Genomic DNA, 12,944 nt, shown 5'->3' on the forward strand with positions numbered 1-12,944 from the left:
AAATCCTTTTTCTTAGACAATGTCTGTTCCTGCAGTTACAGTTTGCTGTGCTTATCACTTCCCAAAGACAGTGGACAGCAAACTTTTTATGTAGATTAATTTCATTTTAAAACAATCTGGAGCCATGCAGCAGACTTAAGACCCAGCCAAATTTAATTTTTTTTTCTGTTGATAGAAAGCAATTGCTTATATTTATGGTAAATGCAAATTACTTCAAGCTGTAACATGTTTCCCTTTAGAAAGAGCCTTATTCCACGTGGAGAAGTACTCACCTCTATGAACAATATCATTCTTATGGCACCAATGAATTGCTTTAATCAGCTGGTAGATGTAGCTTTTCACTTTTTCTGGTGGAACTCCATTTGGCATTTCTTCTAGCAATTCAAGCATATTCTAAACATTTAAAAGACACATCATTTAAAAGAGCTAAACTCTAGCTGATGGAAGATAACAAGCTTTCAGCCTTCTGAAGCAACATATTTGGGCTAAAGAGCTCAGCTATGGACAATCAGTAGTTTAACATTCAGGGAGTGAATTTTAATCATAAGCACTAATCATAAGCTGTTTTCATTCTGAAGAAAACACTTGTGAAGACAATAATCCTAAAAGGTGAACCACAAATATACCATAAGTCCTTAAAAGACTGCCAGCAAACCACTTTACCTGAAACACCTGAAGAGTCATTGAGCTACAAAACATTGCTTAAACAGAAACACCAGGTCAGGTGTGAGGCCATACAAAAAGTTTAGCAAATCAAAGCATTTTGTAAATATTCAACAAGGGTTTAAAACATTGCTCTCTTCATTAGGTTAATTCTGCCACTTTGACACTATGCAGGGCCACCATGAATCACCATCTGTATCTGTATATGGATGGGTGTAAAACAACACAAGCCTCTTAGTGCAAATGAAGTAACAGATATAAAAATGCCTCACAGGGGCATAAATAGAAACCTAGGGAGTATCCTATAGCTACAGATCAGTTATAGTGATCTTGGACATCTTGGCACTACAGCAACTACGGCCATATCAACTATTTTGTGGATATAAATAAGAAATTAAACTTACTGTTTATACTAGTAAATTTCCTCTTTGAAAAAGAACATTTAGATTCCCATTATGTTAACAGTTGTCTCTAATTTTGCACAATTAGAAGTACAATGAAGTTTGTATGCTGATTTCTGAAATAACAATGGGCAGCAGCAGCCCACTTGAAGAGAGGGAAAAAAGCCTTATTTACTGAACACTGAAATAGGAGTATTTTGGCTATATTGCCTTACACAACTCATTGAATTATGGATCTGAGCATTTGTAGATTTTTCATTAAAAGTAAATTTACCTTGTCTTTGACAAATATTTTCTTTAGCTGTAAAGTAAAAATTTTTGAGGTTTCTCTTGAAAGATGTTTTAATGAACAGTAAAGATTTTGATGATATTTGAAAACATTTCTAACTTTTGCAGTTTGGGAGTAAATATGGTTTGGAACTTGTGCGCTTGAGCATGAGTTTTCTTACAAACACACTTCAGATCTGAGGGAAGGAATTTTCTGTTAAGAAACCATATTGATTTTAGTTAGATTCTTGTCCACACAGAAGGCTGTGGATCTGGATAAGTAAGTCAAGAAGTTAGTGTTACAAATACAAAACAAAATAATAGCATCAACACAGGAAGATATAATCCCACATGAAGACATTAACTAAGGGGATGATGAATAAAGGAGATTAGACTAAATGTGAATTTAAGTAATCTGGATTTCAGTATTGCAGAGTTAACATGCCCTGAAGGACACATAGTGCTCATTACCAGTTAAACAAAAAATTAGTCTACTCTACCACATTTTATTTAATTCTTTCTACTTTTCCCTCATACAAAGAATTCAGAAACATCCTGGTCTTCAAAGAAACTATGGGTGACACTACTTAAGATACCTGAAAATAAGAAATGTTCATTTATTTCAAAGTTTAACTGAAAAGAAAGGTGAACATTAACACAGAAATGACATTATGTACAAAATAGACATGGTGCCTATCTTTATTGCAAAATTCTTTTATTCTGAGGTAAATAATGATAGATATTGCAGCCTGGTGTTTTTACTGATATTAACTGGTTTTTTAATATATACCCCTTATCAGATCAATTAAATATCTTTTATTTATGCTGCTCTTTCAACCCACTTCTCCAGATAGCTTAGTCAAGTCAACTACAACAGAAAATTAAATATATGCTCTAAGTTGGTGCGTGATCAAAGACATTTCATGTGTATGGAACAATTACAATGAACATGGGTGAAACAAGTTAAACTTTGAATGTTAGATCCAAGTAAGATTCACCACATTAGAAGTTTCTCATCTGCTGGTGAAAACCAAAACTGATTTCTGCCAAATTGTGGGCTAATATAGGTCACCTCACATTATGTAGTTAAGTTATACCACAAAAAAGGTTGTCAACTTGATGTAAAAGAGACACCATTTTAGGGTGAGAAATTTTTAGATGAGAAAAAATTGACTGCAGAGGACTAGCACTCAGCTAGACTGCAACACCACACTGGCAGGAAATTAAATGAAAGTTTCAGTCAAAAGAACAGTATCTCATGAAGCCTATAGATGTATTTAAACCTGCATTTTCTTTTACTCTGTGTATCTGAATACCATCTAAGTGTTTCTATGAAGAAAAAATGGTTAGAATTCAGAGGGAAGGTCTACCTTCATCAGGAAGGTTGCAAAAATGACAAAAGACCAATCTGTTCTAGGTTGTTTCTCCCTGGAAACAGATCAGGATGCTTGGCAGCAGTAGGCCAATCTAAAGAAATTTTGGACTTGTTTCAAAATGAGGTCAGGACTGGAGTTAATGACAGTGGTCTTTGCCAAATCCCTCTAAGCAACTATTGATAGTGGCCTTGTTACAGAAATACACAAACAAATCCTATTTTTAACAGGGAAGGGTGGAGAAAGTTGAAAGAGATTCCAAGGTCAAAAGTCTGTGATCTTGTTTTAAAAGACTACGTCAAGACTCATTACACAACATAACAGGACAGTTATCCAGCTTTACAATTAAACTGGATTAAAGAGTTCAGATGGAAATTTTTCATCAAATCATATGTATTCCAGTCTGCATAATTTTTAACATGTTGGCATTCACAAATGGAAGAATTTTTAAAAATAAATACCAAGACATGACATAAAACCACCAGTAATCAGTGTTGCCGTCTCACAACATATTGTATTAAAGTTTCTGCTGCTTCTCTTTAGTGATTAGGATAACTTAATTTTTTTTAAAAAAAGCAATTTTAAAGACATTTTTAGTAAGCTGATAATATAACTGCGGCAAGGATACTACAAACTCAACTCACTTTTTCCACATATTCAAACACTAAGTATAATTTTCCTCTTCTTCTGAAGGCTTCCTTCAGCTCCACAATGTTCTCCTGTTTCAAAGTGCGAAGCATTTTAAGCTCTCGTAAAGTGGTTTCTTTGACTTCTTCATTTTCTAGAGTGTGAAGTAAAAGTGACAGAGTAAGCTGATTAAAAAACAAAACAAACCCTCCAAGTAAAAAGTGTTATAAAGATTTATTTTGAACCACTGATTAAATTCTCTGGTTTTAGACACTACTGGGAAAAAAAAGCTTATTTTCCAGTGTGGACTCTCTGTTTGCATACTTCTGCATTGGAAGAGAGGTAAATGATGACTGTGCTTATTATACAACCCTCACAGATTTCTCATCACTACCATAAAGGTTTTCTGTGGCTGAGAAAGTCATAAGAAACTTCTTTGCATTTCTATCTTTTTTTATTATGAAGGGAAGTAATATGCTTAAAAAAACCATTCATGTGTGTGCACATGCACAGACCCCACAAATACACAACACACACATTAACTACTGGGAAGGCTGTCCTCAGCAGAAACATGGGAATGCAAAGCTCATCTTTGACCAATACCAAATAAATGCATTTGATTCTGAAATAATTTTATTTTCCAAAAGCCATGACAAATTTTAAGACTAAAGATCTTTAAGTTCTGTACGTTCCCCACGTGGCTGTCAAAGAAAATTCAGCAATGCCAGACCGGTGTAGCAGCCACAGGAGGCAGTAGAGTAAGTATTGATGCAACAAAGTCTTGAATCTAATTCAAAGGAGTCAAGAAATCTACATGTTTTGTTAATTTAATTTAATTTTAATTTAACTGATTTGACAATTTAATTGTCTGAAAGGTGTTCAAGAAAGGAGGAGTGCTTCACTAATGCTTCACACACTGCTTATCATTAAGGAGCTCTGAACTAAATAGGTTCTAAAGGATACTAACAATGATATGTGAAGCAAACCTGACTATTAGGTTTTATTTTTCATTTAGTAAAATGAAATCCATTCATTCAGTAAATTTGCTCATGCACATAGAAACAGCCAACTTAATCACATAGGACTGTTATCTACAACAGAGTTACTAAATGGGAAATGCTTGTTTTGAATAAATTCAAAACTAAATCACATTTGCAGGTTGTGTACCACAAAGACAGTTAGAGACAGAGGAAGAAGAAACAAGAAATTGTTTTCCCAAGGCAAAAGGCCAGAAGGTGTTTGCAGCGGAGAGCCAATAACACTGGTCAGGCAAACACACTAATCATCATCAGAAGAGAGAGGGGGAAAATAAAAAATTGAAGTGCAGCAGGAGGGAAAAGGAAAACAAAATACTATAATCACAAATGTTTTGATTAAAAAATATATAATTTAGAGCAATCTAAATCTTTTCATTTTAAAACTGAGTGCTTGATGTTGGCTTGCATCAGCCTGATTGCATAATCTCATCTATAAAGAAGACAGTCACTTTCCAGCACATTTAGTATTCATATGTCAAACAATGGCAAAAATTCAGTGAAACAAAAATGTCAATAGAAACAATTACAGTATATTCAAACTTCTAATGAACGACCATATTAACAAGACAGATGTGAAATGGGCTGAATCAAACCCATCAAAAGAACTTCTGTCATATTTCCAGAAACTCGTAAACAACTAGCTACAAATCTGAAAAGCAGTCATCAGTCATGTAAACTGATATTATGTAACACCCTTGGAAAGCCAGACCTAATGGCAATGCTGTGGTTTTTGTTTTCATTTTTTGGTAGACATGCTAATACAATAATCTTGTTTAGGGCTTAATACTGAGATTGACTTCCTAGGATCTGTACTGAATAGCCACAACAAGTTCCAAAAAGCAATTCTGAGATACTCTTGTGACCTGGTAAAGATGGTCACCACAATTAAACTATCTTCTACATCCCTGACAGGGATTTAAACCAGATATCTGAACAGCAGAGCTAAAACATTTATCAAGTATACTCTTCAAGTGTCTGGGAAAATGACACGCCAAGCAGAGATTGCACTGTGCAAAACAAGATGCAAATCAGACTTTGCTGCATCTGACTGACTGAAAAATATAGCCCTTGTAACCAACACCACCTTCGTGGCCACCAGCAATCCTGTAGGATAGCAAAACCAGAAAGTTTGCTAAAATAAAGTGTCTGCTGTTTCTTTAAACACCATTGCTAACTTTTGGCTAAAGCCTCGGTACACAGCAAACCACAGCAGCATCACCTCACACCAGGATCACTCCTCTCACACCTCACACTTCTGTTTGTGCAGGTCTCTGGGACTCAAGGCTGACTTTTAATGCACACAAGGCACACAGCTGTTCTCATGGCTGACTGCCAGTGCAGCCTATGGATAGAGGATATGGATATGGTGATTCCCTGACCCCAGCAAGCACAGGTCAGAGAACCAGCATGGTCTTGTACAGTCCTTTGGGTTTGTTACTGTTGGGTGAGGAATGTGTGCGTGGAGCACTCCGAGTAATTTCTGTGTGTCCTGCCTTCCCTCTCTGCCAGCAACACTAATCCTTGCAGAAATAATCTCAGCAAACTCAGCAACGCTGCAGAGTACTCAGGGTCTGCTGTGAAGGGGCAAAGAGCAAGTTCCTGAGGAGAGTGAAGCCCACTGAAGTGAGGACACAGCTGCTGCCTCACCACCCAGCTCCCTCCATGGATCCTTGAGAGCTCCCAGATTTATCTTCCTGTGACTGAACTTTTCAACAACTTCTTTCAGTCTCCTCCATTTACAACTTCAAGTTACCCTAGCATTTAGATCCCCTCTCACAGATGAAGGGTGATAAAGTCCAAGGACTCTGCAAGTCACAAGAGGACTTTTCACATTTTCAGGTCACATCCAATCTCCAAATGGCGCATCTTACTACCATGTACAACACCACAATCTCATCCACATTAAGGCAGATGAATCAAATGTAGTTATCTAATTAGAGTGTATAATGCAGTCTCTAGGAAGGTATGAAAGATCAAGTGCCTTGAATATTTACAGAGCTAATAAATCATTATCTTTTAAAAATAATTTCTTGTTACATGAGACTTTTCATTTTAACTAAAAAAATAGATATTAACAATGTAGTTACTGACATTAAAGATCATGCAGCAGAAAATATTACCTTCACTGTCTTTGAATTTCTTGATAGCCACAATTTCATGTGTCTCCTGTAAAATAAAAGCAAATAAATGGAAATGAGCAAGACTTTTTGTGCATTTTCTCTTGCCTTTTTTTCCCCTGAGAATCAGAGGAAGGAATAAAGAAGCATCCAAAAGAAATTTCACAACACAAAGAAATTAATTTAAAATCTGGAAAATACCTCAGTGATCAGGCCAAGTGCAATACAAACCCACACACAGCAGATATGTCACAATTAGGATCCCCAGTACAAAAGCAATAGAGTTAAATGGCAAAAGTTCATATTTGAACACTTTGTGATATATAGCAGAGAAATATTCAGAAGTGTTTTTCCTGTGACTCTTGTTTCTTAGTTATTCTGAAGCTCTAGCAATCCTTTATCTAACCACAGTAAGAATATGGGTGCTTATCTTTATGAGGTGAACTGAAAATACTGTGCCAGTATAAGACTTATAGTTAGACCTGTGATTTTGGCTGCCAAAAGTTTTTGGGCTTCAAAGTTCAAACATTCACAAAAAATACAGTATTAGGAAAGTAGCTCCTCTGTGCCTCCTTTTAAAAATTTGTCACCTTAAGGGAAATCTATCCAAAATGGAAATCAGTAATTGCATGTGGCAGTGTTCAACCATGCTTACTGAACAGTCATAAGGGATAACTTCCTGATGTCCACCTGCCTTTGCATTCCTCTAGCATTCTCTACTCACTAAAACATTTTTCTGTTTCTCTCCTGTGTGAGCAGGAATGCATTTAGCACACGGACAAAAGGCAGCCAACAAATGTAGCCTAGTTCAGGTCTGTTCAGGAGGCTACCTGAGTACTTGATGTGCTAGATCTACCTTACACACCTTTACATCACAGTTTTTAAAAAAACAAACAGCAATATCCCACTATTTATAGCATACAAAGGCCAGACTGGAGGACAGTAATAAAAATGAAGCCATTCTAGAATACCTGAAGACATGTGCATAACCAGTTATGTACGTTTGTGTTACCAGTTGAGTAACACAAATATTTACTCCATTTTTCATTTCATATCATTGTGACACATGAACCTGTAAAATACCCGATCCCAATTAAAATAAAAGCACATGGAAAGAATGGTCTGAAATAAACTGAAAAACTTATTTTACTAATTATATTTCTACTACTGAGTTATAGTATTGTTATATTTATTAATTCCAGTTCTAGCAATAGTAGTAACAGTTACTAGGACTATGAAGGAACATTAAGAGGGTGAGAAAATTTAGTTTATTTGACTTCTGGTATCTACTGATAGGTGGTCTAGCTAATTAAGCCACTGAAAGATTTTTCAGACAAGGAACACTGTAGATGCCCTAAAAAGTCTCTGCTGACTGTATTATGCCTATGCTTAGACAGCCTGCATACCCCACTTTGCAGATGAACCAAATTTATCCATTACTATTACATGTCTATTTCACATGAGGTAAAAGAAAAATTTCTAGATGTTTCAGCTACCACAAAAAGGCTGTGTTTTCATTGTCAAAGTAATAACTGAGTCCACTGAAAGAAATATAGGAGTTGAAACATGTATCTTCACACAGACAGCAATTCTGATTCATTCAAGAAAACCAGTCCACGTGACTTCTCTGCCATATCCTAACATGGAATGTGATTACTTTGGAAATTAAGTTTTAAAAGATCTTGGGTCAAGGTCTTTCAAAGACTTGGGTAAGATATGCTATCAAACATCCTGGACGATTCTAACTATTTACAGTACTTAAAGCATGAGTGGTTCTAGGAACAAAAAGAACAGAACGACCTCAATAACAAGGATGAAAAAGTTACCCAAACAGTTAAAAAAAAAATCTAACATTTAAGAAATTTTCATTTACAAAGCTTAAACCAGTGAAATGATCATTAATGGTGTCATAAACAATTAAGAAGTTGTATGTGACACTTCCCCCGTCTTTAAAAAAACCCCAACAAATAATATTTAAATAACCTGAAGTGAAACAACAGCAAAACGAGACAAGACAATAGGTGCCTTAAGGAGCTGCCCTAGTAACAATATATTCCATCTTATCAAGGAACATTCTTGTCTAGGTTTCTTGGAGAATATCATCCTATGTAAATTATATTCTCTAGGAAAGTGCTACTGGTGAAGCAGTCAAGCCAAGGCTAAAATGGACACAAGGACACTGAAGATTAATATCCATAGATTTTAAAAGACATTGCACCTGCTTGATGAAAAGTCTGTAACCTCCCTATGATGCAGAACACCTCCAGAAGAGCTGGGGTGCTGCATCAGACAGAAGAGAAAATTGCAGCCAAGTGCACATTTCTCAGTTCTTGCTCATGTGCTTTAAAACAACTAAATGGTTTATATGAAGCGGCATAAAAAACAGGCACTCCTGAAAATTTTAAACTAGTTTCAAATGAAAGAACCCATCTGAAATGCCCTGTTCCTCTATTTCCATTACTCCTGCTAATTTTGAACTAGATGTCTGGTTTCCACCAAATTTTAAAAAAGAAATGTAAGAAATAAAAAGCAGAAATTAAAAAAAAATTGTCTCAAATTTGTCATCTAGAATATCCTTCCTTGGGGAAAGGAACCAGCAAGAACTCAGTCTTGTGTACCCTGTATGATTTTGCAGGTTAATAGCACATGTAGACTGTGCAACAGATTCAGCCATTGCACATAATTTTCCTTAACATAAGCTAATACAGAATTGAAAACATGGAATAAATTTTGTATATGGATGAATACAGTAGGCATATAATAGAGGTGGTAAAAATACCCTTCCTGGATTAGGAGAGACAGGCTGGTCAGACACAGGCCAAACCTGAAGTTTCAAACAAATACTGACAGGCACTTGGTGAAAAGTTAACAGACACCACATTGCTTAGCCCTGAGAAGATGGACAGAACAGAGGAATGAAGAGGAATGAAGAAATTCAATAGTGATAATTCAGATTTCTGGGCAAATCTGAAGGGTTCTTTACAGATTGAATTTAGACTTTGTTACTTAAATGTCTACTTACGAGACATCTTGGAGATCTGAACTCTTTTGTGGATCTGGTTTTCTGCTCTTCAAAAACAGGCTAAATTGGAATTCTCCAAAATAGAATTGTCATTCACTAAAGTATATTTTTTTGCATTTGAAGGGGTGTTCTTCCAAGATTGTGCTATGAAACAGAACGCTACTGAAAATAATGTTCAGCCTGATTGTGGAAACCTACTTATACAATAGCTCAGTATCCAACTCCTAGCATGAAAATTGTCATTGAAAATTCAATGTATCACCTAGGTAGATAAGCTGGTACTAGTTGATTCCATGTTTCATTTCAATGAATGCCAAAGAAAGAAAAAACTCATATAATCCTTTCTGATCTCTACTACTTACTACTACCAGCTTATATCATGAAGTAGGAAAGTTTGAGTTTGCTTAGCTGTAATTTTGCTTCACTCAGCTACATCTATTACTAAGCACCTCATTACCATATTCTAATAAAAAAAATATGGCCTCAATATTTGACTTTACAACAACAGCAAATTTGCAAACACAGAAGTCAAATCTCTCTTAACACTGGTATTACCTCTGATTATTGAGCATGTATATTATAAACATGCTGTGTTATAAAACTATAGGAAGAACAGTTTTAAAATTAAACATACAACAACAGATTGGTATTGCTGAAAAGACTTTGTGTAAAAGTTAAGGATGTACAGGAACTGGTTATTCAGACTACATGATAACATGCGTCTAAAATGGGGCAAAATATGTCTCTTCATATTTTGTACAAACCTGCAAATGTCTTTTAATGAGACTAAGACAAAAATTTCTGTTCCATTTTCTCCATATATAAATATAGTGATAGAGAGGAGGAAGGAGATACCTGCTCATGGGAAAAGGGTACCTCCAGCCCTGGAAAGAGGAATCACTTCATATTAAGGTTCAGTCCTTTCCTAGACCTCAAAATATCTGTGGGAATTGCCTCTGGAGAAAGGACATGCCTTACTCTCTGCCCATTTAACCACAGAGGGAGTATGGCTATGAGAGCTGAGCATTTTCACTGTTGTGCTCCTTGCCACCCACAAGTTTCTCTCCGAGGTTTCCTCACAAGATTGTCATAGTTGATGTTTCCTGTCATCACTATCAAACTAGAAGAGTTCCTAATTCAAAACCATTTAATTTTATCTCATTTAAAGGACAGAGGTCCCCTATTTTTCCACTGTCTCTACAAAATTTATATGACAGAAATCACTTTTATTATATGTAATTATATATAGCACAAGACACAAGTGTTAGAAGAGCAGAGTAATGTATCTCTGTTGTTTTCTTGAAAGATCCTTGATGGGAGTACTCAAGGAAAAAGATGCTGCTTAGCATAAATCAACATCTTAGAACTAGAACCACTATTGTCTGGAAGGAGGAAGCATATCCTATTCTTGAAAATGTCATGTTACAAAAAGAAATTCTAAATGACTGCCCTTATTTTATTTCAAAGTTTCTGTAACAGGACTTTTCTTCCTTTTTCTTTTGCAAATCATGGAAAATCTGACACATAGCACAGGTACACAATAAGATTGTTGAAAAACAGGTAAGACTCCAACCTTCTGAAAGTTACATTGTTCACCTCTAATTTTACTGTCTCACCCTGTATGAGTACAAGAATTTCTCAAGCATGGATTTTTTAAGCAACTGAAAGAACAAATGTTTATAAGTATCAACAAATGTGAGCAGAGATAGCAGCACTCAATGCTGAGCACATGCCATGCACAAGCTGCATATTGCTGCCTTTACTCAGGGGGTGCTGCTCAAACCCTATTTAGTACTTCACACCAGGATTTTACACAGGATTTTTACAGGATGTATTAAGTGAAACAATAAAATATGATATGGCAAGTTCTGTGGTTGGCTCATCATTTCCATCTGTACAAGTGTGAGGCTGTTTAGGCCCAAAATCAACTTCAGTTAGAAAAAGTTAAATCAATTGTATTCTCTAATCACAGAGAGCATTCACATGTCAGAAAAATTATTTAGAAGTGAGCAATAACCTGGTTTGACCCTCATTGATCCATTATCACATTTGTACAATTTAGTTTGCCACAACAAAGACACACATTAAAAAAAATCAACAAAAATTCAACCAAACATATCCAATGGCTAATTTCTTTTCATAACAAAGTAGTACAATTTTACTCTGACTTGCATAAACATTGCATAATATGTTCTACAACATTAAAGTATGTAGAACAGATTTTTCAATGATCTTGATTTTGCAAAATCCCAGAACATTAAGCAGTCAGCCACAAGGCAACAAAAGACCAAAAAACCATTACAAAATAGTAAAGTATTTTTCATCAGTTGCTTAAAATGAAGCTTAAAATAAAAAACAAACAACCAAATATTTTTTCAAATTTACTCTCAAAACAGGAACAGAAAATATTAGCATTTTAGTCAGATCAATGTATCATAAATGTGACATCTGTTATAGAAAAGTTTTTAAACTAAGTCAGGAAATGAATGTTCTGAGAGGTCACAGGCATCATTATCTGCAATTATGCCAGGTCCTTAAGTCACTGCCCAGACACTGTCCTGACTCCATCTCCATTCTGCCTTACACCACCACCACTTTCCTGCTGTCTCAACACTTTTGCTGGCAATTACTTTCAAAATCTAGTGGAGTGCATTAAAATATTCTCTAGAGGGAAAGATGTGCAAGATGATGCAATTTCTTTTTTCAAACAGTTTGACAATATGAAGTCACAGCATACTGTGTCTTCTTCTACACATAAAAAACTTTAGAGAACTTCCCTCAAGAGATGCTTCACTGTTTCAACCTTCTGTTTCTCCCTTGAGAAAATTGCAATTCTTCTGTTTATCAGCTAAAACCCTCACACTTGGTTTATCTAAGCAATATAACTCTTAGCATAGGAGAATTTTCAGGAAATTACTTTCTAACCTAAAAGTCCTATTTATTTTTAGGAAGAGACAGAGTCTTTCACAAATAATGACAGAACTGTATGTCTGAGTTATCACAATGCCTTTATTTACTGGAAAATCGCTTAGAATTTTTCCAACACATATATGTTAGAGTTTACTTGAGAAGAAGCACCTAGAGTGAATCACCACAAATCAATTTTTTATCTCTTGAAAGCAGAATGTTATTTACTAACCATCTAAGTGCAGGAGAGGACTCCTAATGGAACAAAGAGTTCTATATTTGATGTGCTACTTTAGGGAAGATGGCCACACTGTCTACTCAGGAAGAACAAGAGGACTAGGGAAAGCTTAAACCACTCTAAAAGATTTTCAAGGGGAACAGCCATATAAGCTCAGCTATTCCACTGGGGAAAGAAGCACAAGAAAAAGTCAGAACCTTGAGCTACAAGTCTGACAGGAAATTACCAGTAAGTGCAGGTAATGATGGAAAGAGACTTTAAAAAAAAAAATCATGCACATTGAAACAGTTTC

The 12,944-nt window shown here is 35.6% G+C and overlaps 1 protein-coding gene across 1 annotated transcript in view; it reads right to left on the reverse strand.

Annotated features, from left to right (window-relative positions):
- CDKL5 (cyclin dependent kinase like 5) overlaps positions 1-12,944 on the reverse strand; it is a 124,301-nt gene that overhangs the window by 42,217 nt on the left and 69,140 nt on the right. Inside the window, exons 4-6 of the mRNA XM_030957525.1 lie at positions 6,489-6,534; positions 3,349-3,485; positions 273-393 (exon numbers count right to left, since the gene is read on the reverse strand). Coding sequence (XP_030813385.1) covers positions 273-393; positions 3,349-3,485; positions 6,489-6,534 — 304 coding nt within the window. The remainder of the gene's footprint in view (positions 1-272; positions 394-3,348; positions 3,486-6,488; positions 6,535-12,944) is intronic.

Source organism: Camarhynchus parvulus, chromosome 1 (genome assembly GCF_901933205.1).
Source record: "Camarhynchus parvulus chromosome 1, STF_HiC, whole genome shotgun sequence".
Lineage (NCBI taxonomy): Eukaryota > Metazoa > Chordata > Aves > Passeriformes > Thraupidae > Camarhynchus > Camarhynchus parvulus.